We start from the raw sequence: 25,396 nt of genomic DNA on the forward strand, positions 1-25,396 counted from the left end.
TTTATTTGATTTATATAAATAAATTTAAAAAATATATATATATCTTGAATAGTGTTTGTACTCTTTATGCGTGGCCAAAAAAGTAATCTATTTGCATATCTGAATCTCAACTAACACCTAATTCTATGCAAGTGTAAAGTCAATGCGCTAATAACCAAACGGGACCATACATACTACTGTTAATTGATATGACATGCAGTGATTTTATCACGAAAGACATCAGTGTTATTGAAAAGACATCAGTTTTATCATGAAAAATAGTATAATTTATTTATTTCAAGTTTTTAATCTAGCAGTTAAATTAAAAAGAAAAGAAAAGAACGTATTAATGTGGTTGAGTAAGATTTTTGCTTTTGCTTAGTTTTCAGAACGATATGGAGAGGAAATGTTATGTAGGGAGGGAGGAGATGTATAAGAGATTAGGAAGGAACTAATAAGAGAAAATATATAAAACTAAAACTGAAAAAATTGAACTCTTGTGAACTCTGTTTAGATGATATTTTCTCCTTTTTTCTCTGGTATCACCTATCTTCTCCTTTTCCACTTTTTTTTTTAAATTTTTTTTATTATCACCTCCAATTAAACAAACAAAAATGGAAAAGTGAGGTTAGATTCTTTTTTTTAAATGCAAATAAAATTTCTTGAAAATTAGAATTCAGTTGTTAGTACTTAGTACTTGCCCTTGTTTATATTTTTTTTGGACGGATATGCCTTAATTTATAGAATACGTTCTTGATGAGTTAAAAGCTTTTTTCTGCTTCTAGTTTTTTGGAATATTCTGGCCTTAAAAAATAGGAATTAAACCATAAAAAGTAGGGAAAAAATAAACATTTAATCTTGTTTCGTAACTGCAAGTACCACCACAAGAACGCTTAGTCACAGTTCAATCACAAGCTTTTTGTTTGTATATACCTCTTGGCCAAAACTTGTGGTGTGCGTTCAACGCTGACAAGGTTCTCCCTTTCAAGCTCACTCAACTGGTAAGCTCCACTGTACATTTTTTGTCTGTTGTTCCAGTTCAAGAGAGATAAAAATGAACACAGAAAGCACATTGATTCACTGAGAGTGGCAAGAAATAACCCAAAAGCTGCTAAATTTGCATGTGGGTTTTCATTGCAGTCATCAGATTACTGAACCCAAGTGAAATTTACTAGCTTTTCTTTGTGGGTTTATTCTGATTGATCATTGATCAAATTAAACCATGGTCTCTGCAATGCTCAATGGGGCTGAGAACCTCTCACTCATCAGAGGCATAACCCCAAACGGGTTGGGTTTCATGGGGTCAGATCTTCATGGGAAGCAATTTCTGAAGATGGGTTTAGTTTCAAGTACAAGAATTTCCAAGTCTTGCACCAGAACCATTGTGCCCAAGTGCAGCTTCTCAGCTTCTAGGCCAGCATCCCAGCCTAGGTTCATTCAGCACAAGAAAGAGGCTTTTTGGTTCTATAGGTTCCTCTCAATTGTGTATGATCATGTCATAAACCCTGGGCATTGGACTGAGGACATGAGGGATGAGGCACTTGAACCAGCTGATCTCAGTAATAGGAATATGATTGTTGTAGATGTTGGTGGTGGTACTGGCTTCACCACTTTGGGTATAGTTAAGCATGTGGATGCCAAGAATGTCACCATTCTTGACCAGTCCCCTCATCAGCTCGCCAAGGCAAAGCAGAAGGAGCCCTTGAAGGATTGCAAGATTATTGAGGGTGATGCTGAGGACCTCCCTTTTCGAACTGATTACGCTGATCGATATGTATCTGCTGGAAGGTACGTTGCTCATACTTCTTTCATTTGGTGTATTTTCTAGCTTTTCTTAATCTTGAAATTGCAAGTTGTCATGTAATCTGTTGATTGTATGTCAATTTAAAGGCTAGAAAGAAGTCTTCGCCTATTTAGAATGCTATCAGTGTCCACGTCTGTCAATTTGAGTGTTATTAAAGGAAGAGTTAAGCATTAATGTGAAATTAAGAAGAAAGTATCAGTCTGAATTGTGTTTCCTAAACTCCCTTTTCATTATGGCTGATAGGAGCATCTACATGCAAGAGTTTTTTGGGTTTATAAATGCACACTTCATTTGAATGATTGAACTCAAATATGTGGTAATAATCTGCAGGATGATATTCAGTTTTAATTCATCCTGAGTCTACGCATACACTCTAACTTTCTTAGAATCTTTCTAATGATTGCATTTTCTCAGCATTGAGTACTGGCCAGACCCACAGCGTGGCATCAAGGAAGCATACAGGGTCTTAAAACTTGGAGGAAAAGCATGCTTAATTGGTCCTGTGTACCCAACATTTTGGTTATCTCGCTTCTTTGCTGATGTGTGGATGCTTTTCCCAAAGGAGGAAGAGTACATTGAATGGTTCCAAAAGGCAGGGTTTAAAGATGTCCAACTGAAAAGAATTGGCCCAAAATGGTATCGTGGGGTTCGCCGGCATGGATTGATAATGGGATGTTCTGTAACAGGCCTTAAACCAGCATCCGGGGATTCTCCTTTACAGGTAATTTCTCATGGAGAACTCTGTTTGACCTATGTCTTGATGATTATTATTCTTCTGGGTTCGATTTCTTATCGGTTTATAGCCAATCACTTTGATGAAACTAGTGGATTCTAATTATGTAGTAGTTTGGTTATACTTGCACTACAATGATTACTTGAACTGGAAGTTCCTGTCAACTCAAAAACGATATTGATCTTGTTTTGTAATGTGTGGTTCCTTCATTCTACTTTCTATCTTATTTACTCTTCATCTGTCTTTGTGTTTGGATGCAGCTTGGTCCAAAAGAAGAGGATGTCACAAAGCCTGTAAATCCGTGGTCGTTCTTTGTGCGGTTCATCTTGGGTGTCATGGCAGCAACATACTTTGTTCTGGTGCCTATATACATGTGGCTCAAGGATCAAATTGTACCCAAAGGTCAACCAATCTGAGAGAGAGAGAGAGAGAGAGAGAGAGAGAGAGAGAGAGAGAGAGAGAGAGAGAGAGAGAGAGAGTCAGAAAAAACATTATATTTCAGCATCTTTTCGTGTGCTTTTGGTTGGTTTCACTCCTAGTAGGCAGGCATAGTTGTCCCAGTGTGTGTATATGCAGGATGAGACTGAATTGTTGACGAGCGCTAATAAAGTTCCAATCACATTTAAAATTTTTCTTTATCAACCGTCTGATGATCTCCAATAAAATTAAATTTGTGTGAAGCTTCCATGTGTAGGTTTCTTTTCACCAACGAATTGATTTATTCCCCTTCTATCCTTCTAAGAAATGAAAATGGACACATAATTTGTAAGAATCTGGGGCATCACATGCCCCTACAAAAAATTATGTTTTTTTTTTGGAGGGCTCAAAGTCGGCATCGCTGTTTGTCTCGGAATTAAATCCCTCGGTATCTTGCACCATGGCACGAAAAAAGGGGGTAAAAAACCCCACACAAAATCCTAAAAAATAAGTACATTATTACATTCAAATTACATTGCCATGTGAAAGCAAAGATCCAATGAGACAGATAAACCTAGAATGCCTACTGATCCGTTCTGTCTGCATACAGATACATGAACTCACGATGCCACTACCTTTTGTCCCGGTGCAAGATATCATTTGCTTCTCTCCTTGCTCAAGATGCCATACCCTTGTCCCAGTATCAGGAATAAAGATTAAGGACTGATATCTTCATATGAAACCAAACCCCTTTGTCCAGATGGGGAGCTTGATCTTGACCTGCTGGGAGACCTAGGAGTTCTATTACGACGCTTTGGTGTAGCATCTGGAGATCTGGAATGAGAGGGCCCTCGGCTCCTTGACCTGGACTTGGGCCTACCTCTGTCTGGAGAGTGCTGATCACCAATTCGGGGTCCAAGGCGGGATTTTAGTCTCTCACTTACAGGAGGTCGATCTGCTAGACTAGGACTACGGCTGCGACTGCGGCTGCGGCTGCGGTCCCTATTACGGCCACGATAACCACCAGGGCTGCGGGAATTGCTCCTACTTCGACTTCTCCTGCTTCTGTATCTATATAAACAGAAAAACCAATCAATATCAAGAAAAAAACCAACAAATCCAATTAATTGCAGGATCATAATGCAGTAAAACTACAGTTCTGGCTAAAATACTAAAGGAGCCAAGATCCTCTTCCCAGTAGTTGAAATCACCAGGTAATATAATCCAGTCATCAAATCAAACGTTTTCTTCTCGCACTTTCTATAAACATGTGACATTAAGTACACACATCCATACAAAAGCCACTATCAGTATCAGTGACGGCCATTGTTCCCAAGTCATCACATATAAAGACTCTCAAAAGTTCAACAAGTTTAATTTCATCCAGTGTGACTCATTTATTGACGGACAGGATAAATGCTTCTGAATTATTAGCACCGTAACAATTTCCCTTTATTCTTTGACAGGACTTGGGGATGATGCCACCGATTTTTCCCTATGGCATACTCCAATTAATGGGTTTCAAACAAAATCACAATGGTTTTACTTCTTCCCTCTAAACAGAAGGATCATTCTAGCTGTGACTTTTCCTCATCTTTTGATGAGGCCTACAAGTCCATAGTTGATGCAAACCAGCATACAGTTGATATTTAATTTATACAATGGCTCAGAATTTCTTCAGGCAGGTTGAGAGAGAGAGAGAGAGAGAGAGAGAGAGAGAGAGAGAGAACCTGGGAGGGCTCCCGCCTCTTGGTGGGCTCCGGAAACGTCTACGTGGTGAGCGCTCAGAATAATTTCTGTAGTTTGAGTACCTTCAAAAAACACCAAAGATGAATTATTTTGAGCTCATGCATTCTTACTCATAATTCAATCGCATGATCCTGAAATTACCTATCACGGTTATTTCTATACATGTCTCTTCCACCATAACGATAGGAGTTACGAAGTGGCTGCTCTGGGGATGGAGTGCGGTAGCGACGTGCAAAGGCATAGCGCTCAGTGAAGCCACGCCCTTTTCTAACACGCTTTGGAGTGCCATTTGGAGTAGTGCTTCTTGACAAACCCCGGTCATGGGTAGAAGGTTCAGGGCCTTTGTAGACAGGGCTGCCCAATGGACTCCTAGAAGGCCTTCCTCTGTTTTGCTCACCAGAATTCCTTGGCGAACTTCCACTTGAAATTCTTTTAGGACTTGTGCTTGGACTGCTTCTTGACCTCCTTTTGCGAGTCGGACTTCTGCTGATTAAATATGCACAGAAATTTCAAGCAATCAAAGAAGTATTAAATACCAATTATGCATATTCTGCCCAACTGAACCCATACATACATTAAAATAAAAATAAAAGGGAAGCAAGTTAACAGTAGAAACCTGGAGTCATCTGAGTAGGAATTCCGATTAGCTGTTTTGGCTTCTGCATTATGCCCGTTATTTATACGGGCATCATTCTTCGGAGACAATTCACCTTCTTCTTGGGATGAGTTGTCCTCACTTTTCTCCCTATCATGATTGTTCCTCTGTTCAACAACAGTTTTTTTAACTAGAGGAGGGGGTTCCTTTCCCACATCTGTAACATCATGACGAACCAAAAGTTCACACTAGACTATAAAATGAAGGATAGATTTCAAACAAATCTATTTAAAACCCTTGCTGTCTTGCACGTTTGCGTACACACAACAAATATATGTACATATGGTAAATGCTAACAAAAAAATAAATCACATTAACCATTATCAGGTAATAGAGGTCATCTTGTTATGAAATAGATGACATACCAAGATTTGTTGAAAGATTTTTTTCTGCACGCTTTAGGTTACTGGTTTTACGAGAAGCAACATGAGGACCATCTTTATCATCATCAGAACTGCTTGTGCTGCTTCTAGTACTCTCACTTTCTGTATCACTTGAACTTTCCAATCTCCTGAAAAAGAAAACAAAATATCATAACCAAAAAATTAAGGAGACTAAGGCAGAAAAACAGAAAGAAAAAAGAAGAAGTTGTGTTTGAAGAAACTAGAAATCAGACCGTTTTGTCTTGCGCCTTGATCGTTTGGCATGCCGGCCTCTCTTCCGCTCTTTTTTTCCATCTCTTCTTTTCCTTGAACGCTGGTGCTTACCTTTTTTAACAGACCTCCTCCTACGCCTTCCGCCACTAGGCGGACTTGAGTCAGATAGAGAGGAATCTGAATCTGAATCTGAATCTGAGGAATTAGACTCAGACATGTCTGAGCTGGATTCAGACGAAGAGTATCTCCTTCTCTTTGTTTTTCCCTTCAAGGATTTTTTATGCCTTCCTCTTGCTTCCCCATCAGAACTATCCTCAGATGATGAAACCTTTCCTGATTTCCTCTTTTTAACTGAAAGAAAGACCGATCACATGTCAGATGCATTGTGCAACTACTACATACAGTATTTATAAGCCATAAAAAATTATTGTATGAGCACTTATATATGCACACATTACCTCTCTCTTTCTCTGTTGCACCAAGGACTTTACTCTCAGAGACTTCACCACAATCTACAATTTTCACAGTTTGGAAAGGTTTTCCATCCGCTGATCCCACTCGCTCAATTTTCTCAACTACATCCATTCCTTTCACAACCTTTCCAAAAACAACATGTTTCCTGACAAAGAAGATAAATTAAAAACAAATATCTCTAAAATGACCCTCATAAAATATTCTCTTCAAAGATGGTGAACAATGGAAATTACACAAGATTTATGGCTGAGGGTAATGAGTAAATCTAGCATCTAACCTCAAACTACAAATAAAAGAAGCAATATAAATTACCCATCTAGATGAGGCTGGCGCCTGAAGATCATAAAGAACTGGGACCCATTTGTGTTTGGACCAGCATTTGCCATAGACAGAAGACCAGGTCCATCATGCTTCAATTTAAAATTTTCATCTGCAAGGGAAATGAAAACCATAAGCACAATTAAATATTTATGACGCATGCAAGTGTGTAAATTCATACGCACAAAATCTACCTGCAAACTTCCCTCCATAAATACTTTCTCCACCAGTGCCTGCAAACCAATCAAAGGTCGATCCTTACATGTCTGGGCATGAATTAAGAAGTCAAACAGAGAATTTACATTCATCAAACAAAATAATTGATTTACAAGAAGAAAGTCATACCATTTCCATTTGAAAAATCACCACCCTGTGTAGAGAGAGAGAAAGAGAGAGAGAGAGAGATGAACAATCATGTATATGTTAGTACTTACAAGGTAAATAAATAACTTGCTGGAATCATAGACGAGAGAACAGAAAAACTCGCCATCTCCACTTATAACATCATCATCCTCCACATCTAGATAATTGAAAACTATATCACTCAAAGCAGCAAATGATAAAACTGGTTTTTAGGCATTTTTAATACAAGCTTTGTGATAGAGGATTAAGTATTGGCATAGCAAAGTCTGTACATAAAACACAATTACCAGCCATTTAAAGGAAGGAAATGGACACTCAGGAAATAAAAAGTCCATAACACATTTGTGCCAGGCACAAGAGTGGTTTGTCCTTTCAGGAAGATAAGTAAAATTTGATAATGCAAATGGTTCAACAAAAAACAAAACAACATACTTGGGCCATAAATCCTTTTATTATTCGATGAAATTGTGATCCTTTGTAATGGAGAGGTTTGCCTGTAGACTTTCCAATGCCCTTATCACCTATAACAGAAGATAACACAAAAATGTCACACTATAGATCATTTAATCGATGACAAATGTAGGTAACAGATAATGTAGGTAACAGATAACTCATAACAAGAAGATTAAAAAGTTAGGAACCAAACATTATAATCATGGATTTGCTTACTAGAATTACAAATCCAATAAAAGAACCAGTACAGAGGTTTACAAAACTAATTTACTTCAGCCACGCCAATGTAGCTCTTATGCTGACAAATCCTACAGTCTTTGTAATTCTACCGAATATATCCATAAAAAAAACCAAATCTGCCTCCTCAAACTTTTTAGAAATCAAAACTGAACACTTTTCCCAACATACATAACATTTAATTCATTATTGATGAGCGCAATCGAAATTAAAAAAAATACCTGTACAGAGGGCCCTAAAATTCTCTGCTGTCTTAGGAACAACATCAGCAAAAAGCTGCACATTTCAGGGGAAACAAGTGCATCCTTATCTTTATATGCAAGCTAAAAGTTCGCTTTTATAAAAGGTGATGCAAGCTAAAAATTCAAACAAACAATGAGGTGTGACTGATTTTACGTACCTCTATAACAACTCTTTCCATTGGGTCCCCATCAGTTGATACATCTAAGAAGACACAAGGGTTCTTTTTCCTGTTCATATCTTCCTGTTTCAAGGACATCAAAGGAAAAGAAGTAAATAAACACATGCAATTACAGTGCAAACCTACGTAACAATAATACATATCATCTCTCAAAATTAAATCAAAATCACATCACTTAAGATCTATTACATACATCCAACCAAAACGGATGTGTAAGTTTCCATTATTGATCCATGTATCTCCCTAGTGCATTAGAGCATAACCCTTAAAACCCTAATATCCAAACAAATTATTCAAACTTCAGTTAAGCATAGAAAAATCTAATGTAACTAACAAATAAATGGACCAATTCCCGCAACAAACTAAACCTTGATTTCTCCTTGATGATTAGTTTCAGCTCAAGAAATTATCTTCACGTGAAATTCAGCAAAACAAAATAAATTGAAGCCAAAGTTTATGAAAACTAAAGCAATAACAAACACAAAAAGGAAAAACGAACCAGTGACCAAAACACCCTAAACCTTAATTTCTCCTTATGGCTCAGTTTCAGCTCAAGAAATTATCTTTATAAAATTAAGCGAAAACCCACAAATTGAAGGAAAAGTTTTTGAAAAGACAGACATAATAAACCTAATAAAGCAAAAACGAACACTGAAGCTTAGAACCCTATAAATCAGAAAAAGAAATGCGAGCTCCTGTTTGCTTCCACGGGTTTGGCAACGATCTAGACATTGACCCTTCCTACGCCGAACCCATAATTTGGATTCGGTCACAGGGCTTCACACTGGCATTACAATTCGAATGCCAAATGTGCCCCAATATTGGCTGAGACTCAAAACTCTGTTCTTTAAGCTAAACTTCACCAAATTTACAGACCCTCAACACGATGCGCAAGACTAAACCCTAATAGTCCGAGTACGATTCCTGTAAACCTTAATTCCACCAGCTACCATAAAACAAGGTGTTGCAGTAGCAGAATATAATGATGCAGTGTCTTAGTTGTGCTGTCGGTTCCTGAATCTTTACGAGAAGGGTAGTATAGGAATTCAAGATTACCTGGGTTGAGTGTGACTCGGGCTCAGTGAACTCGGTTTCGAATTCGGAAACCAAGAAAAGACGACGGCGGCGGCGGCAAGCTAGAAGAGAGTGAAGAGACGGAAGTCTTGCTTCTGTTTGCTGTTGCTGGCTTCACTTCGCAAAAAGCCGTCAGATACCTATCTTGGGCTGAGGAAAAATCTCCTACTACGCGCAACATCCTTGCTCTCCATCTTGTTCGCCACGTTTTAACATTTTGGTTGATGAGTGGTGATCCTTTGCTGTACTCACCGACTCGTACGATGGGTCAAAGTTTTTTGCTTTCTTCCCTTCTCTCTTTACAATCTTTACAATTTGCCTTCAGTATAAATTAAAATCTTGACCAACAAAAAAAGTACAAAATGAAAAGAAAATTCCTAAATTTATTTTCTCTTAATATCTTTTTGGGCGGGGAAAATCAGGAGTAAAGGATTTTTTTATTTTTTATATAAGCCATATTGGGTGGGGAAAATCGAACCTAGAACTTATGAGTGCAAAGGTTAATGCTCTTAATTACCTGAGCTACAAGTCTCTTGTAAAGAAAGCGAGATTCAATCATAGCAGTTTAATATAAGCAAGATTTGGAGAAGGCTAACCACATAAACTATAAGCCCATTGCAATGAAAGTGAGATTCAATCATAGCATTTGATATAAGCAAAAAAGAGGATGGCAATTCGAACACACGACCTCGATTGTAGGATAATTGATTTTAATCACTTGAATTCGTTCCCCCGCTATTTAAATTTTTTTTAAAAAAAAAACATCTTCCAATGCAAACCACAGTGGTAGATGACGTAACATCCTAACAACTAAAGCTGAAATCTGATTCTTAAGGCTTGTTGATTATTCATGTTATGTTATTCAATAGGAGACAATTTTTCAGATGATGACACTAAATCTTAGTGGAGCAAAGCAACGTTATATTGTTAGACTATTAGAGTCGCTGAAAAATACATTATGTTAAATGATATAGCTGTCTTTGGAAGACTTCAAGTCGATTGGTTATATTTTGGGTTGCAAATGTCAAGAACGCCAAGTAAAAACTACGCTAAAAAGTGTACATCAAAGGCCGAGGGGACCCTCTGCCTCAACTCCAACGCAGAGAGAACATCAAAGTCATGGCCTTCTTGACCAGAGAGAGAGAGAGAGAGAGAGAGAGATGAAAATAGACCAAGAGGGTTGGTTTGATTCAGCAAGTCTTCACTTCTAGAAAATTTGCGGCTTTTGAATGGAAAAATATCACAAGCGTGTTTTTGACTATTTCATTGGGATTTCAATGAATAATTTCAGCCTCTTTTCTTGCCGATTTATAAAGTGTACACACAATGATCATAATCCCTCACAAACTCAGTTTTTGAGTATTTCATTAAGATTCCTTGTTCCCCCAATTTTTGATCCAAGAAAATGGCAGAGGCATTAACAGAAGCTCAGATTTCTGAGTTCCAGGAAGCCTTTTGTCTAATTGACAAGGATTCAGATGGTGAGTTATGTTTACAAGTTCCTGTCATCGTATTGTATACGTCAATCCTCTCACAACTATCCATCGCATCCTCGTGTTGTGCACGTGCGATGAGTTGAGTTGATTATGAGACGATAACTTAGGCAGACATCAATTTCTGTATTGAGAATTACTGCTCGCAGAAGCACTATTATGTGAGGTAGTTTTTCTATATATTTCATTTTCTGAAAAGTGATTAACTGGCATATGCAGGGCTAATTTCCTTGGAAGAACTAGCGGCAGTGATCCAATCACTGGACGAACATCCCACAAAAGAAGAAATCCAAGACATGATCAACGAAGTTGGTGCTGAGGGAAATGGGACAATAGATTGTGAAGAGTTCTTGAATATTATGGCAAGAAAGATGAAGGTAAATTAATCATCATAATATAAACAAAACATGTTTTTTTTGGCTAATTAAGCTTTCGGAACCGGTTTAATCAATCTGTAAATCTCATCACAGGAAAATGTTGCTGAGGAGCTGAAAGAAGCCTTCAAAGTATTTGACAGAGACCAAGATGGCTATATTTCAGCCAATGAGGTAAACATACTGATTTGACTTTCAAATTTTTTTTTCGGTTGGCCTCCTTGTTAAAATTAATGCCAATATTATAAATTATTTTTATTTTTATTTGGTAGTTGAGGCAAGTTATGATAAACTTGGGAGAAAGATTGAGTGATGAGGAGGCTGAGCAAATGATCAGAGAGGCTGATGTAGATGGTGATGGTCTTGTTAGCTATGAAGAATTTGCAAGGATGATGATGCTCAGTTGATCTTTTTACTGGAGTCGTAGAAATAGAACTTTTGGTCAAATTTAATCATGTGTTTAAATTAAACCCATCATTTAGGAAGCCATTAACCCACAATCTGCAATTATGGTTGTAACACATAGAAAGTGCTCCTTTAGTTTCATTCTTCACAACATAATGAAGCAAATTCTCATATTTGCATTGGATTTTTGCAGATGTGTAAAATATCATTACATAATTGTTTGCATTTTTTTATAAAGTGAAATGGGTTAAAAATGATCATTTTTAGAACTCCGATTCTAAAATAGGACAACAAAGAAACACTGCATGAGAAAAGAATTGTATAATAGAAATTGTGAAAAAGAGCTATTTGAGGCATAGCTCTTATTTATTTATTTATTTATAATTACAGTTGCATAATTGCAGTTGTATAATCTTTTCAAAAGTGTTCACATTTCAAAGCATTGTATAATTATAACGCTAATAATACAAATTGGGGCCAGAATTCAAGCCCAATGGCGCTTGTAGAGCATGCATCCCTATCTTTCCTCTCAGGCCTAATCATTTAAAGCTCAGCCCGAACTCTGAGTTATGTCCTCAACTGCAAAAGGACCAATTGGCAATAATTTGCCAATAACGTTAAGGACATTATTGACTATTCAGGTTTCATTTGCATTTTTTATTTTTTCCCTCAAAGTTAGGTAGAGAACGGAAAAAAATTCGCACACGAGTATCATGAGAGCTTCGACATAAGAGCAGTTGAAAGCGCACGAAAAACCTAAACGAATCCAACTAAAACCCTTTTCATTTGCGGTTTTGTTTTTCCCCCACTTTTCATTTGCCTTTCAATCACTCAATTTTGCAACATATTGCAATGCAATGAAAACACACCAACGCAACTTCATTTTTAACGTTCTCATGTGTGGTTTCTCAAAAAAAAAAAATAATAATAATTTCCACACGTGTTTGAAACTACAACAGTTTGCGCCAAACCTTACCCTTTGCTCGAGAAAAACCGCTTTTCTTCTTCTTCTCTCTCTCTCTCTCAACCCTAGAAATGGCAGCTTCGGAATCGAACTATATCGACGAGCATTCAGCTGCCTCAACAACCATAACATTCGACCGACCGATCCCGTTGCTCCGAGGACCAGTTCGGGCTGGCCCACCCGATGACCCATCCTCCGGTCCGTACGTCCTGGCGTTTCGAGACCCCAGGACATGGGCAAACGCGTACAGAGCCTGCGAGTCCAAGATCATCGAGCAGTGTGAGGCCGGCGCCAGGATCGGGTGCGCCATCAGCGCATCGGACAAGTGTAAGCCCCCGTGGTGGCGAGCTCTGATTGGTCCGAAAGCACCGGACTTGAAGCAGAGGGAGCAGTGCGAAGAGAGAGAAATGGAGGGGTGTTTGTCTGCGGCGAAAGATAAGTGCGTTGGGTTCGCGAAGGAGAAGTGCTTGAAGCCCTTTAGAGACGCGAGAATTGCTGGCCTTCATGTAAAGCAGGCTGAGAGGTTGGTTTGCTGGGCAACTGTGATGGATCGGAGCACGTGGCTCAGTTTGATTGGATTGGACAAATTGGGTTATTTGGGTTCGGGTAAATATGGATTTGGAGCAACAAATTATAGGGCTGGTGAGTTATTTCGTTCTGATTGTGACTTTGATCTTGTTTTGGGTAGTAGCAACGGGATATTGAAGGTGTGAATTTGGAGAATGGTGTTTAAAGTTGCTGTAGAAACTGTTGCTGATGAAGTGGGCATTTGCAAAGGTATGTTTGTTTGAACTCTGATTCTTTGATTTACCATGAAAATAGTAGAAAAGATGCAAAGCTATTTTGAATTTAGTATTAGAAATTTTCTGAGTATATCAAACTTATTGTGTTATAGTATTGGATGAGCTTCGTATGCTTTTGCAATTGGATAGGAACTTTGCACATATTGGGTTCTATTTAGGAATCTCTGAGACTCATGCATGTAGAGCTGAACAAGTTTAATGGGTGGTTTTGTTGGATCTAATATATCTTGTCCTTCTCTTTTGATGACTTCCTTTATAACTTTCCGAATACTTTGAAATTGAGTTAATGGAGTTTGAATCCACAATGTTGCTGTTGCTGTATTTTGTTTGGTGCTCGTTGGGCTGAAACAGCCCATTTATTCCCTCATTTTTAGTGCTAACGTTGACCTAGGTTGAACATCCACACCATGACCAAAAAAAGGTTGAACATCCACACAAAACAGAATCTTTAGGCCCAAAACATCCAAAAGTTTATGGTATGGTATCTTGTACTTCACGTGCATCTACATGTTCTTAGGGGAAATATGATTTTGGGCTATCCTGGTGTGAAGTCATTCCTCATAGACTTTCTGTTTGTGCATGCCTTATCATGAACATATTACATATGCAGATAGCTATCTTCAAAGGATTCATTTATTTTTTTATAGGTTATCTGTGTAGACTTTTTTTTTGTTTACGTATGCTTTTGTACGCAAATAGTTTCTTGAAAGCATCATTTTCATTTATAAAACAAATGAGCTACATAGACTTTCTGCATATCTATGCTTCTTCCTTTAATATATGCAAACATTTATCTTGAGAGGATTAGTTTCTTTGTTTTAAAATATAAATTAGCTATGTATTACTTTTGGAAACTGATTTGGTTTTGTGATCTTGAATAGTTCTTTCCTTACTTTTAGGCTCCACCACTAGGTTTATGGATTCACATGAAACTTGGAAATTCTTACAAGCTATTCAACTAGGAAATTTCTGCTTCATTTAGCTGCTGACACAGTACCAAGCTGGATTGCATTATGGTCTGCTGACATGAAACAATGGAAAAAAGTATATCTGTTCTATCCTGTTGGATATCTCATCTTGTGGGTCACATTTATGGTAAAGGGAGCGCTATTCGCCGCCATTTGCCCCCGCACAACGAATAACACTGGAGTTCTGAGGGTGACTGAAAGCGTGAATGGCGCTTCCCTTACAATACGTATATGATTAGTTACACCGACCGTAGTGTGTGGAATATTATATGTATAAAACTCTATGAAAATGCTTGCAACTTTCTCTTTAACATTCTTTTTTGGATCTTCTCCATTTTTCTTATGACTTGTTATTCTTCTTACATTTAAAAACAATGTCATTAATATATTATACAATCTAACTTTTGCGTTCCAAGTTTATCCTTATAAAATGTTTTCAATTTATCCAAGAAAAATTTACAACTTTCTTATCATCTTTTTTTATATATATAAATAAAATATCTTCTGTCTTTTTTTAAACACAAAAGAAATGTCAATTTTCTATTTTTATATAGAAAAAAAAAAGTCCTTCACATCCGTAAGCATCCCAATGGTACAGAGTTTACAAACTAACATTTTTTTTTTCAAAGGAAATTTCTTAATTGCATTTCTTATACTACGAAATAAACCAAAATACCCCCCAGATCTGAGTAGAAACAAAACAACACATAATAATAGCAAATACTTTTAAAATATATCAATTTTCAGCACAATAATACTTTAGAAATGAAAAAACAATACCTTTGGCCTTAGACTTGGAGCAAGAGAAGCTGAACAAGACTATTGGCAAAGAACAAAGTTGGTTGAATAGAAATTTTATTAACACAGTCAATCAATTCATGTACAGAGAAGCAGAAAAAGAGTGCATTTTGTGGTTGAGAGTTGAAAAGGCAGGGAGCATTCTTTTGAACGATAAAGCAACTTTAGCTTCAACCAAGGGCAAATATGGAAATATAATTATTGATTTTGAACCGATGAAAAGTTAACATCATGGCTACCGCTGTCATCGTTGTAAACAAAGCAAACACGGGTCAGCCGCGGAAGGAAAGATGCATAAAATATCAAGCATTGAGTTTTCAAGCATTAACTGGAAGTTGCTGGGAAGTTGCAATGACGGCCAGAGGGGAGGAGACAAAGTGTACAACTTGGTTTTTTCGGTCAATCTCGTGATTTATGAGGTAGACCATTTTGTCCGACTGGTTGGCTTTGTGTCCTCATCACCTTAACGAGGAAATCACCAGGAAATTGCGTTTCTTGCTAGTTGTCAATTGTATTTTTTGTAAAGTCAGTACTTTTTCTGCAAAAAGAAAAGTTTACTGGACCAACTGAAAGGACGCAAGATAGGGATCCAATGTGGAAAGGGAGTGGAGTTTGAAGGACGGAATTTGTTGCAGAAATTTACTGGTTGCTGCTTTGTGCTTTTTAGCTTTCAGATTGAAAAAAACAAACCGAAAAAACCAAATAAAATAGAATTTGTTGAAGGAAAGATGTGAAAGATGCCGCAAAATACGATCTTTTTAGGCCGAAACCAATCGTAATCAGCCGACTTAGCACTTTAGATTTTAAGAAGAAGATTCTATTACTAAAGAAAATTAAAAAATTAAACAAGAAACAATGGCCGTAGTTTTTAAGTCTTTAGATATATGAGTGCTTTATTTGTTGAGGAAACATCATTGCAATTTTTGTTCATAAAAAACAAACTGAAGTCCGGCTTGGCGGCAATTCTTTTTCCTCGAACCGTTAAACATGCAAGGACAAAAGCGGACGAATATCATTGGGTCCAACGGCTACTTGAAATTTATTTATATTGAAGCTGAATGTTTTTTATTTTTTGGGTGTTATAGTTTGAATTCAAAGTTGTAAATGATACAGAAATAAATGTGTTATAATGGTAGTTAGGACATTAAAAAGTACGATGAGCTTGGGCATACTTATGGTCCCCTCGAGCCGGAGAAAGAGACAATAAAATAGGAATAGACAAGTATTTTTCCTCGAGCTGGGAGCAGGAGGCTTCAAACCTAAGCGCCCCCCACACCAATTCAATTTCCAACCTACCCAAGAAACACGAGAAAAAGAAGAAGGAAGAAACGTTAATCTTATTAGAAATGTTGGACTCTTTAGATGCAATGAAGGAAAGGTAAGGTTAGAAACTAAGAATGCTGAGGCTTCGTGTAAAACTTTAAAAAAAGCACCGGCAATGTAAACAATTAAAATGGGAAAGGTCAATAACACGTTTCCCATTTTATGGGGTCGAGTAGTATTTAATAAAGTAGTTAAAAAAAAACCCATATGTTACAATGATTTAATTTGATAACACATCGTCTTCGCTTTATTAAAAATGCTTAGGTTTGAAGAAGAAAAAAAAAAAATTGCCTTTTCCAAATTCGTGTTCAAATTACTGTTCAAAGAATTGCCTTTTTCGATAACACATATTTTCACTTTATTTGAGAGGTCTTAAGTTCAAATTACCGTTCATCACAGACTTTTCTATTGCACCGATCCCACACAAAATGTTTGATTTATCACAAAAGTGGAAAGAAACAGATTTTTGTCCCAGAACATCAATGCCAGCTGCTCTCTTCTCAGTACATTTTTGGAACTTCTCTTACTTTCAATTCGACAGAATCCTTAAGAGTAAATCTTAAGCATTTCGTTTCAATCGAGCTGGAATAACTTTGTCGATATTTTTAGTAGACCTCAACCCAAGTCATTGCTTTATAGCTCTTTTGCTTCCATTTCTTTTTTGTTTTTAGTCAATGGTTCCCATCATAGTGGCGGTGGCTTCACCTTCGCCCATGACAGTTCGAACTCCAATGCAACCAAAAAATAAATAAATAAATAAATAAATAAATTGAATGTTTAAAAAGGCTTGAGTGCATTCTGGCTCCTCCAATTTCACAACACAAAAGCAAAATGGCGTTTTTTATTATTTAATTTGTAACAATGTGTTAAGGAAGTTGTAATAAAATTTAGATAAATTAAAGGAATATAAAAGCCAATATATTTAATAAAGCTCTAATTAAACTTTGACTTAGCTGTTCTGGGATAGTCTCAATCTTGGAGTCTATAAGATTAACTCATATGGCAGTCGGAATAACATTACCGGTCATATTGGCGCTGCAGGTGTGTTAAGAGATGCAACTAGTGCTTGGCTTAAGGGCTATTCTGTGAATTTGGGTATTGGCTCTGTCCTTGAGGCTGAATTGTGGGGTATTTTATGGGGACTCTCCCTGGTTTGGGATTCTGGGTTTCAAACTGTGGAAGTGAAAAGTGATTCCAAGATTGCAGTGACTCTTCTTAATACTCTCGCTATTTGTACCCACCCCCTGTTTAGCATCATTAATTGCTGCAAATTAAAAATGAAAGTTGATTGGAATTGCTCAGTTAGACACATTTTTCGTGAACTGAACTGTGCAACTGATGCTTTGGCTGCTAAAAGTTTTGATTTTAATCCAGGTCTGCATATCTTTGATGGGGTGCCACCTTGCATTACTGACATCCTGGCTACTTATACAAGGGGAGACTCCAGGCCCGTCTTCTTTGTTTTTAATTGGCTGTCTTATTTCCCTGGGAGTTAGTCCCCGCTGTTACATCAAAAAATAAAAATAAAAAATTTAATAAGAATAAATTTGAAATACAAAAATTAACTTTTGTGATGTATTAATGACAATGATATTATTTTAAGTGCAAGAAAAGTGACACTTATCGTGAGAAGAAGAGAGAAAGTTTAAAAGAGAGAGTTAAAAGAAAATATTGCTAGCATTTTAAAAAAACCAAAAAAAAAAACTGTATACACATTGTTATTGACCAAAATAATCGCAAGCTGACGAATTGCCGACATGCACTTGAGATGACACGACGGATTGAAGTCATCTATAAATACATACCCAACATACATATCGGAATGAAGTTCTATTTATCAAGGGTTCATCTTTTTGATTTTTATCTTTTGCCACCATAAAACCCTTCTACTTAAAAAAACAAGAACAAAAGAAGAAGTCATGTTAAGCAGAAGCAGTGATTGTAGCACATCGCTGCTTGACGAGCTTGACATCAACCTCAGAGCAAAGAGGAGATGGCGCATGGCGTATCTGGCTTTACGTGTTGTTCGGGTCATGCTAGAGCTTCCTAAAGAGATTATATCCAGGGCAAGCAACTATGAAGGCGACGATGAGATTGTTCACTATAGTTTTGTGCCCAACATTGAGGATGATGAAGATGCAGGCCTCAAAGAAATGGCCAAGGAAAAAGACTCGGCTACTGGTCTAAGTGAGCATGGAGGAGTATTTACAGCAGGCCTTGCAACTTCTGATTATACCAAAAGGTACTGCATATGTTTCCTGGTTAAATTTTTACTGTTGCAGACGCACGCTGTTAAAACAATTTTGTTGAACTTTACTGTATCCTAGGAGGAATTTGTTATACAGATAAAACTAATACCATAAGATAAACGAGATTTCATGTGTTCGTATTGAGTTTAAATTCGGACTGTAAAAAATGCATAACAAGAACTGCAATGGCGTTAGTAGAAGAAGAAGGAAATAGAACCATTTTTGCAAAGCTTGGGAACATGATCTAAGCAGAATTTTCAACACGCTTTCTCTGTTGACCCAAATAGAAGTCATCATGTAGACCTCACTAAAAGGATCCAAAGTCATGTAGACCCCACTTAGTGCAATCAAAAGTAATGTGGGCCTCACATTAGGTTAGGAATCCTGATCTTTGATTTTGCCAGACTTGTTAAGATAGGGGTTTGAAAAATGGACACATGAGCCACCAATAATCAATGTGTGTATAACCCCATGTTTATCCTCACTTTTTGATAATCTCTTTGGTGATGAAACGGGTAATCATCCCATTTTACTACTCAAACAGGCTTTTCTTTGAAATAAAACTTAAATTTTAATTAACAAGAAGGCTATTTTGTTTCTCAATGGGAATCCACCACAAATGGAAGAATTTTTACATTGAAGAGGATCGGAAGGTCAAATCCGACCCGCCCCAACCCTATTTTTACCATGAATGAAAATAGCTTGAGATAAGAAATATGTCATTTCATTAAACCATCTCTCTCTATTTTTTTCTTTTCTTTATTTGGAAGACCTTTTCTATTGAGATGAACGATAATATACTAAACTCACACACACTACACGAATGCTAGAACTCGACCCTTATACTAGTGAATCTTTTGCTAAAACGTCTCATTAAGTACACAGAATAGAACCACCACATTGAGGAAATGGTTTCCATTACATTTCCCTTTCGGCACATGTAGTAGTACAAGAAACCTTTGATTTGGTTGAATGACCAACTGACCACGCAATTTATGGACCTTAAAATTTCCCACCGAGCTAGACTTTGGAAGGTAGCCTTTCCCCTCCACCAAGAAACTCTTGTCATGATTTTGTCTTTTCGCAGTACTTTTGTTATTTATTGACCAAAGAATTTTGCTTGCAAGCATATCTCATTGACCAAATAGGCAAAATGAGAATGGAGAACACCGACTGAATTTGGCCATAAAATTGAAAGCATAGCAAGATGCATATTAGATTTAAGTTCTTAGTTTCTCTGAACTAGGATCCTCTTCTTGACTTTATTTTCCTAACTGTGAACTCTTCAAAATTCTAACTAGTGAAAAACCATGTTAAGCAGCCATTATGATTATGGAAAATTTCTCCATGACATCACCACAATCACCTTCACCAGAGCCAAGAAGAGATGGCGCATGGCCTTTGCAGCCATATACGCTGTCAGGGCAATGCTTTCGCTTCCCAAAGAGATTGTAGCCAAGAGAAACAACTACAAACACGACTCCGAGATCTTCCACTCTTTTTCTCACACTGCACCGGACATCGAACTAGGCACTGCCTTGGACTTGAAACCAAGAACAAAATCTCTAACTGATGCCTACGGTTTTGTCCCCAACCCTGACTTTGACCATGCAGGGCTCACAACAATGGTTAAGGAAAGGGACTTGGGTGCTGTAAACGAGTCTGGAGGTGTTATAGGCATTGCTGCTTCTCTCAGGACAAACCCTGAAAACGGAATCTATGGAAACGATTTACATGTCAACAAGCGGCGCGAAGTTTATGGATCAAACACCTACCACAAGCAGCCTCCAAAAGGGTTGCTCTATTTTGTGATGGACGCTTTAAAAGACACAACCATTCTGATTCTATGTGTCTGCGCAGCACTTTCTCTTGGATTTGGAATCAAAGAGCATGGGGCGAAGGAAGGCTGGTACGAGGGAGGGAGTATCTTTGTTGCTGTATTTATTGTCATTGTTGTCTCAGCTCTGAGTAACTTTAGACAAGAATTGCAATTCGACAAGTTGTCGAAAATAAGTAGCAACATCAAAATTGAGGTACTTAGAGACAGACAGAGACAACAAGTCTCCATTTTCGATATTGTAGTTGGAGATGTTGTGTTTCTGAAGTTGGGAGATCAAATACCTGCAGACGGATTGTTCCTAGACGGCCGTTCCTTACAAGTGGACGAATCGAGCATGACAGGAGAGAGTGACCATGTAGAAGTTGATTCTGCCAAGAACCCCTTCCTGTTGTCTGGTGCAAAGGTGGTAGACGGCTATGCCCAAATGCTCGTCACATCAGTTGGGATGAACACGGCGTGGGGCGAAATGATGAGCTCAATATCGCAGGACACAAACGAACGAACACCATTACAAGCAAGGCTTGACAAACTAACCTCTACTATTGGAAAAGTAGGCCTTATAGTTGCTTTCCTAGTTCTGGTAGTCTTGTTGATTCGTTATTTCACCGGTAACACAAAAGATGAGTACGGAAATAAGGAGTATAGTGGTAGCAACAAAAACATAGATAATGTGTTGAACGGAGTGGTTCGAATTGTTTCTGCTGCAGTCACTATTGTGGTGGTGGCAATCCCAGAGGGTTTGCCGTTGGCGGTCACACTAACGCTAGCTTACTCAATGAAAAGAATGATGAAAGATCAGGCTATGGTCAGAAAACTACAAGCTTGTGAGACAATGGGATCAGCAACCGTTATTTGTACAGACAAAACAGGTACTTTGACAAAAAATGAAATGGAAGTCACTAAGTTTTGGCTTGGCCAAGAACCTATTGAAAAACATAATTCAATCAAACAATATGTCTCTGAATTATTCCATCAAGGAGTTGGTTTGAACACGACTGGGAGTGTTTACATACCTCTCTCAGGATCCAAACCTAACATCTCTGGCAGTCCAACAGAAAAAGCTATTCTGTATTGGGCTGTTTCAGATTTGGGCATGGACATGGAAAAAATGAAGCCTAGTTATGATATTCTTCATGTTGAAACCTTTAATTCAGAAAAGAAACGAAGCGGAGTTCTTATAAAGAAAAAGGAAGATAAATCCATCCATGTGCACTGGAAAGGAGCTGCTGAGATGATAGTTGCCATGTGCTCAAGTTATTATGAAACCGACGGAGCTATAAAGTCGTTGGATGAAGAAAGTAGGTCTAACATTGAGAAAATAATCCAAGGCATGGCAGCCAGCAGCCTCCGGTGCATTGCTTTTGCTCATACACAAATTTTAGAGGAAGAAGTTGAATATAGCAATGGTGAGAAGATTCACCCAAGGCTCAAAGAAGATGAACTGATCTTGCTAGGAGTAGTTGGTCTCAAAGATCCATGTCGACCAGGGGTCCTCAATGCCGTGAAGATCTGCAGGTCTGCAGGTGTGCAAATCAAAATGATAACGGGAGACAATGTTTTCACAGCAAAAGCCATAGCTACAGAATGCGGAATACTGCAGATTGGGGACGAAGCAAATTATGGTGAACAAGTGATAGAAGGAGTCGAGTTTCGAAACTATACACACCAAGAGAGAATGGAAAAGGTTGATAACATCCTCGTGATGGCCAGATCCTCCCCGTTCGACAAGCTTCTGATGGTGCAATGCTTGAAGCAGAAAAATCACGTGGTTGCAGTCACAGGAGACGGCACCAACGACGCACCTGCATTGAAAGAAGCTGACATCGGACTCTCCATGGGGATCCAGGGCACCGAGGTGGCGAAAGAGAGCTCGGACATCATCATATTGGACGACAACTTCAACTCCGTGGCCACAGTTTTGAGGTGGGGCAGATGCGTTTACAACAACATACAGAAATTCATACAATTTCAGCTTACTGTCAATGTGGCAGCTCTGGTTATCAACTTCATTGCAGCAGTTTCAGCTGGAGATGTTCCCTTAACAGCAGTTCAACTATTATGGGTGAATCTCATCATGGACACTCTTGGTGCTCTGGCTCTTGCAACCGAGCGACCTACCAATGAGCTCATGCAGAAGCAGCCTGTTGGCCGAACCGCGCCGCTCATAACCAACATTATGTGGAGAAACCTTTTATTTCAAGCTCTGTACCAAATAGCTGTCCTCTTGATCTTGCAGTTCCGGGGAGAGTCTATCTTCAATGTCACTGGTGGGGTGAACGATACTTTGATTTTCAATACTTTTGTGCTCTGTCAAGTTTTCAACGAGTTCAATTCGAGGAGCATGGAGAAGCAGAATGTGTTCAAAGGCATTCACAGGAACAGACTGTTTATTGGGATTGTCGGGGTAACTATTCTTCTTCAAGTTGTGATGGTGGAGTTCCTCAAAAAGTTTGCAGATACAGAGAAGTTGAACTTGTTTCAATGGGTGACTTGTATTTTAATTGCAGCTGTGTCATGGCCAATTGGTTGGATTGTGAAGTGTATACCTGTCCCGGAAGAACCAGTCTTCGAAATTATCAGGAGGTCAATAGTCACATTCAAAAGAAATATGCGAGCATAGCTTGGAGACCAGGACAAGACGTCTGGTATTCGAGCGTGGAGCTCTGGGCGTGAACTTAGGGCTACAGGTCCAACTTATAGAGCTCGAGTCTCTAAATTTGGACCTCCGCGCTCGAGGTTCATATCCTACATCCAGAGTCCGGGTCTGGATCGAGTGTTTGAGGTTTGAGGCCCAGGGCCAATGCTTGGGGCTTTCAGGTCATGTTTGATGAGCTGGACTGGACTGGATAAATTTAAGGGCTTCTTAGATATGGATTCATTTTCATTTACAGAACACTAATTGGACTCTCTTCAATTGCAGCCCTCCCAAGCAATTGTATGGCCAGGTAAGCAAACCTTGTAGCCACAATGTTCGAGACATTTACAATAATGACATTGGTTGAAAATGACAAGTACATGCAAATACCACTTTTAAATATCAATTTTCTCCTACAATCAAGCTTATGACATTCAATTTAAATGAAGATTTCATGGCTCACAGATTAAAAACCTATTTAATTGAAATTTCAGATATATACATGGCTCACAGATTAAACCAATTGGAGAGAAACAATTGAAAATTTTAATCATTATTATCTTTAGGTACATAGAGTGGAAAAAAAAACATTATACTACAAAAAGCTACACAACAATGAAATTAAAACCTAAAACAAACATCAAAGATGAGAAGAAAAAAAAAAAACAATAATAGTATATGACTGGGCAATTGTATTATCAAAGAATAAAAAAAGGAGTACACAATAAAATAAGTGGCAATGGATTAACATATTTTTGCACAATATGTACATTAATAAAATCCACGTTAAACAGGAATTTGCAGAAATCAAGCACAAGAAAAAAGTGCAGGTCCGACATTTACATTTAAAATGTAATTATTCCGTTTAATTATATGATCAAATCTAATCATTAACAGCCTATAAATCCTCATCTTACCTATTTTAGACAATATGGATATAATAGGAACAAAAAATTTAAATACAAAAAAGTTAAATACAAAAGATTGAGTTAGCATGTCAAAACTGGAATGTAATGTACATGACAAACTAGTCAAAGGACTTGTATCAACAAACAATAATTCGAAGACTAAACCCAACTATTGGTTGGATTTTTGGACCTTTATTTACTTTCTATAAATTTAATTAAAATGGATATGAGTCCAGTGTGGTCTTAAATGGATCACGGACTGGTTATGACTCAAAAAAAATTCCAGATACCAATCCAACATACCTGCTCTGCGTGGTCTCGTCTCTCATCTCTTCTCTCTTCTGGTTTTTTTTTTTTTTTTTTTTTAATTAATTAATTAAATTTTTTTTTAAATATATAAAAATTTTAATAACTGATTTCTTTGTTCTGGATTACTTGGCTCTCTTTCAATTTATTTTTCGATTTTATTGATAAATGCTTAGATGTATGATGATTCTTAGCCTTTTTTTTTTGGGTTAGATGTTTAGTGTGGTTTTGATTTCTTTTGATATCTTTAAATAAATAAATAAAATCATTCATCTTTATGTTTCCCTCTAGAATTGAAGACATGGAAGATTTAGGTTAGATGTTGAGTACCTTTTTTTTTTCCCTCTAGTTTTCACTTTGCATTGAAGATCTTTCAGATCTGGTTTCCCTTCCAGAATTTGCATCTTTTTTTCTTTTCTTTTTTGGAATATTGTTTTTAGTCTACAATCTTCTCTCTCTTGTAATTATCTTCTTTATAAATATTGTATAATAACAAAGACAGATTTTAGTCTGGTAAAAAAAATGAATTTTATTTGATAAAGAAAGATACTGAAATTTCGAGTAAAAAAGAAAAAAACTGAAAAAAGAGGAAGAAAGATAGTTGGAATTTTGCATCTGATTATTGTTAATAAAATAAAATTTTGATTTATTAAAAAAAAGTTTATTCCATTATTTTTTTTGTGCAAAAATAAATAGTATTGGACTCAAAGCCTAGCCAATCCAAGCCAGTCCAATCCAATGCTTCAAAGCCTATCCTAACCGGTCCAAGCCAACCCTTCAAATAGGACCTTAAAGTCCTAGGCTCCAATTGATTAGAATGAGCATTATTCACCTCTACTCAGAAATTCTCATTGCATTCTCATTCCCAAACCTGAAACATTGGAATGAGTATTGAACTAAATGCTTATTCACCTATAAGAATGCTCATTCCATTTCATCCCATTGAACAAAGGTTTACATAAAAATATGTATCTTCATAGTAGAAAATACTTTAGTTCCAAGGTGAGATTCTTTGTATGTTGGTTGGCCTAAATTTGCTGTAATCGTTTGATAGGAG

General features: G+C 37.5%; 5 protein-coding genes across 14 annotated transcripts; 4 read left to right on the forward strand and 1 right to left on the reverse strand.

Annotated features, from left to right (window-relative positions):
• Positions 1–869: 869 nt before the first annotated feature.
• LOC117638826 (2-methyl-6-phytyl-1,4-hydroquinone methyltransferase, chloroplastic) lies at positions 870–3,154 on the forward strand. 5 transcript variants are annotated; one of them, XM_034373971.1, is made up of 4 exons: positions 870–980; positions 1,107–1,767; positions 2,198–2,504; positions 2,777–3,154. In XM_034373971.1, the coding sequence occupies exons 2-4, from the start codon at positions 1,202–1,204 to the stop codon at positions 2,930–2,932; spliced, it is 1,029 nt and encodes a 342-aa protein (XP_034229862.1). In that variant the 5' UTR covers positions 870–980; positions 1,107–1,201; the 3' UTR covers positions 2,933–3,154. The 5 variants fall into 5 exon arrangements, with proteins under 5 accessions (XP_034229862.1, XP_034229863.1, XP_034229864.1 ...); XM_034373972.1 differs by lacking the exon at positions 870–980 and having other exon boundaries at positions 1,011–1,767; positions 2,777–2,930; positions 2,961–3,154; XM_034373973.1 differs by lacking the exon at positions 870–980 and having other exon boundaries at positions 1,012–1,767; positions 2,777–2,971; positions 3,002–3,154.
• A 120-nt stretch (positions 3,155–3,274) lies between these two features.
• LOC117638825 (peptidyl-prolyl cis-trans isomerase CYP63) lies at positions 3,275–9,443 on the reverse strand. Of its 2 annotated transcripts, none has more exons than XM_034373969.1 (14): positions 9,256–9,443; positions 8,179–8,262; positions 8,000–8,054; positions 7,521–7,609; positions 7,071–7,095; positions 6,920–6,958; positions 6,720–6,837; positions 6,392–6,552; positions 5,954–6,284; positions 5,703–5,848; positions 5,299–5,494; positions 4,824–5,165; positions 4,664–4,744; positions 3,275–4,004 (listed from the first exon to the last, which is right to left on the reverse strand). In XM_034373969.1, exons 2-14 carry the CDS (start codon positions 8,254–8,256, stop codon positions 3,650–3,652), a joined length of 2,016 nt encoding a protein of 671 aa, XP_034229860.1. In that variant the 5' UTR covers positions 8,257–8,262; positions 9,256–9,443; the 3' UTR covers positions 3,275–3,649. The 2 variants fall into 2 exon arrangements, with proteins under 2 accessions (XP_034229860.1, XP_034229858.1); XM_034373967.1 differs by having other exon boundaries at positions 4,824–5,168; positions 9,256–9,419.
• A 1,158-nt stretch (positions 9,444–10,601) lies between these two features.
• On the forward strand, positions 10,602–11,739 carry LOC117637634 (calmodulin-like protein 11). The gene is made up of 4 exons (XM_034372566.1): positions 10,602–10,754; positions 10,986–11,143; positions 11,237–11,314; positions 11,413–11,739. The coding sequence occupies exons 1-4, from the start codon at positions 10,679–10,681 to the stop codon at positions 11,545–11,547; spliced, it is 447 nt and encodes a 148-aa protein (XP_034228457.1). The 5' UTR covers positions 10,602–10,678; the 3' UTR covers positions 11,548–11,739.
• A 533-nt stretch (positions 11,740–12,272) lies between these two features.
• LOC117638765 lies at positions 12,273–14,619 on the forward strand. Of its 4 annotated transcripts, none has more exons than XM_034373874.1 (3): positions 12,273–13,115; positions 13,201–13,286; positions 14,194–14,619. In XM_034373874.1, the coding sequence occupies exons 1-2, from the start codon at positions 12,581–12,583 to the stop codon at positions 13,212–13,214; spliced, it is 549 nt and encodes a 182-aa protein (XP_034229765.1). In that variant the 5' UTR covers positions 12,273–12,580; the 3' UTR covers positions 13,215–13,286; positions 14,194–14,619. The 4 variants fall into 4 exon arrangements, with proteins under 4 accessions (XP_034229765.1, XP_034229764.1, XP_034229762.1 ...); XM_034373873.1 differs by having other exon boundaries at positions 14,212–14,619; XM_034373871.1 differs by having other exon boundaries at positions 12,279–13,286.
• A 3,593-nt stretch (positions 14,620–18,212) lies between these two features.
• On the forward strand, positions 18,213–23,541 carry LOC117636590 (calcium-transporting ATPase 12, plasma membrane-type). Of its 2 annotated transcripts, none has more exons than XM_034371165.1 (2): positions 18,213–18,643; positions 19,972–23,541. In XM_034371165.1, exons 1-2 carry the CDS (start codon positions 18,321–18,323, stop codon positions 23,108–23,110), a joined length of 3,462 nt encoding a protein of 1,153 aa, XP_034227056.1. In that variant the 5' UTR covers positions 18,213–18,320; the 3' UTR covers positions 23,111–23,541. The 2 variants fall into 2 exon arrangements, with proteins under 2 accessions (XP_034227056.1, XP_034227057.1); XM_034371166.1 differs by having other exon boundaries at positions 18,475–18,643; positions 20,265–23,541.
• The last annotated feature ends 1,855 nt before the right edge of the window (positions 23,542–25,396 follow it).

Source organism: Prunus dulcis, chromosome 8 (assembly GCF_902201215.1).
Source record: "Prunus dulcis chromosome 8, ALMONDv2, whole genome shotgun sequence".
NCBI lineage: Eukaryota > Viridiplantae > Streptophyta > Magnoliopsida > Rosales > Rosaceae > Prunus > Prunus dulcis.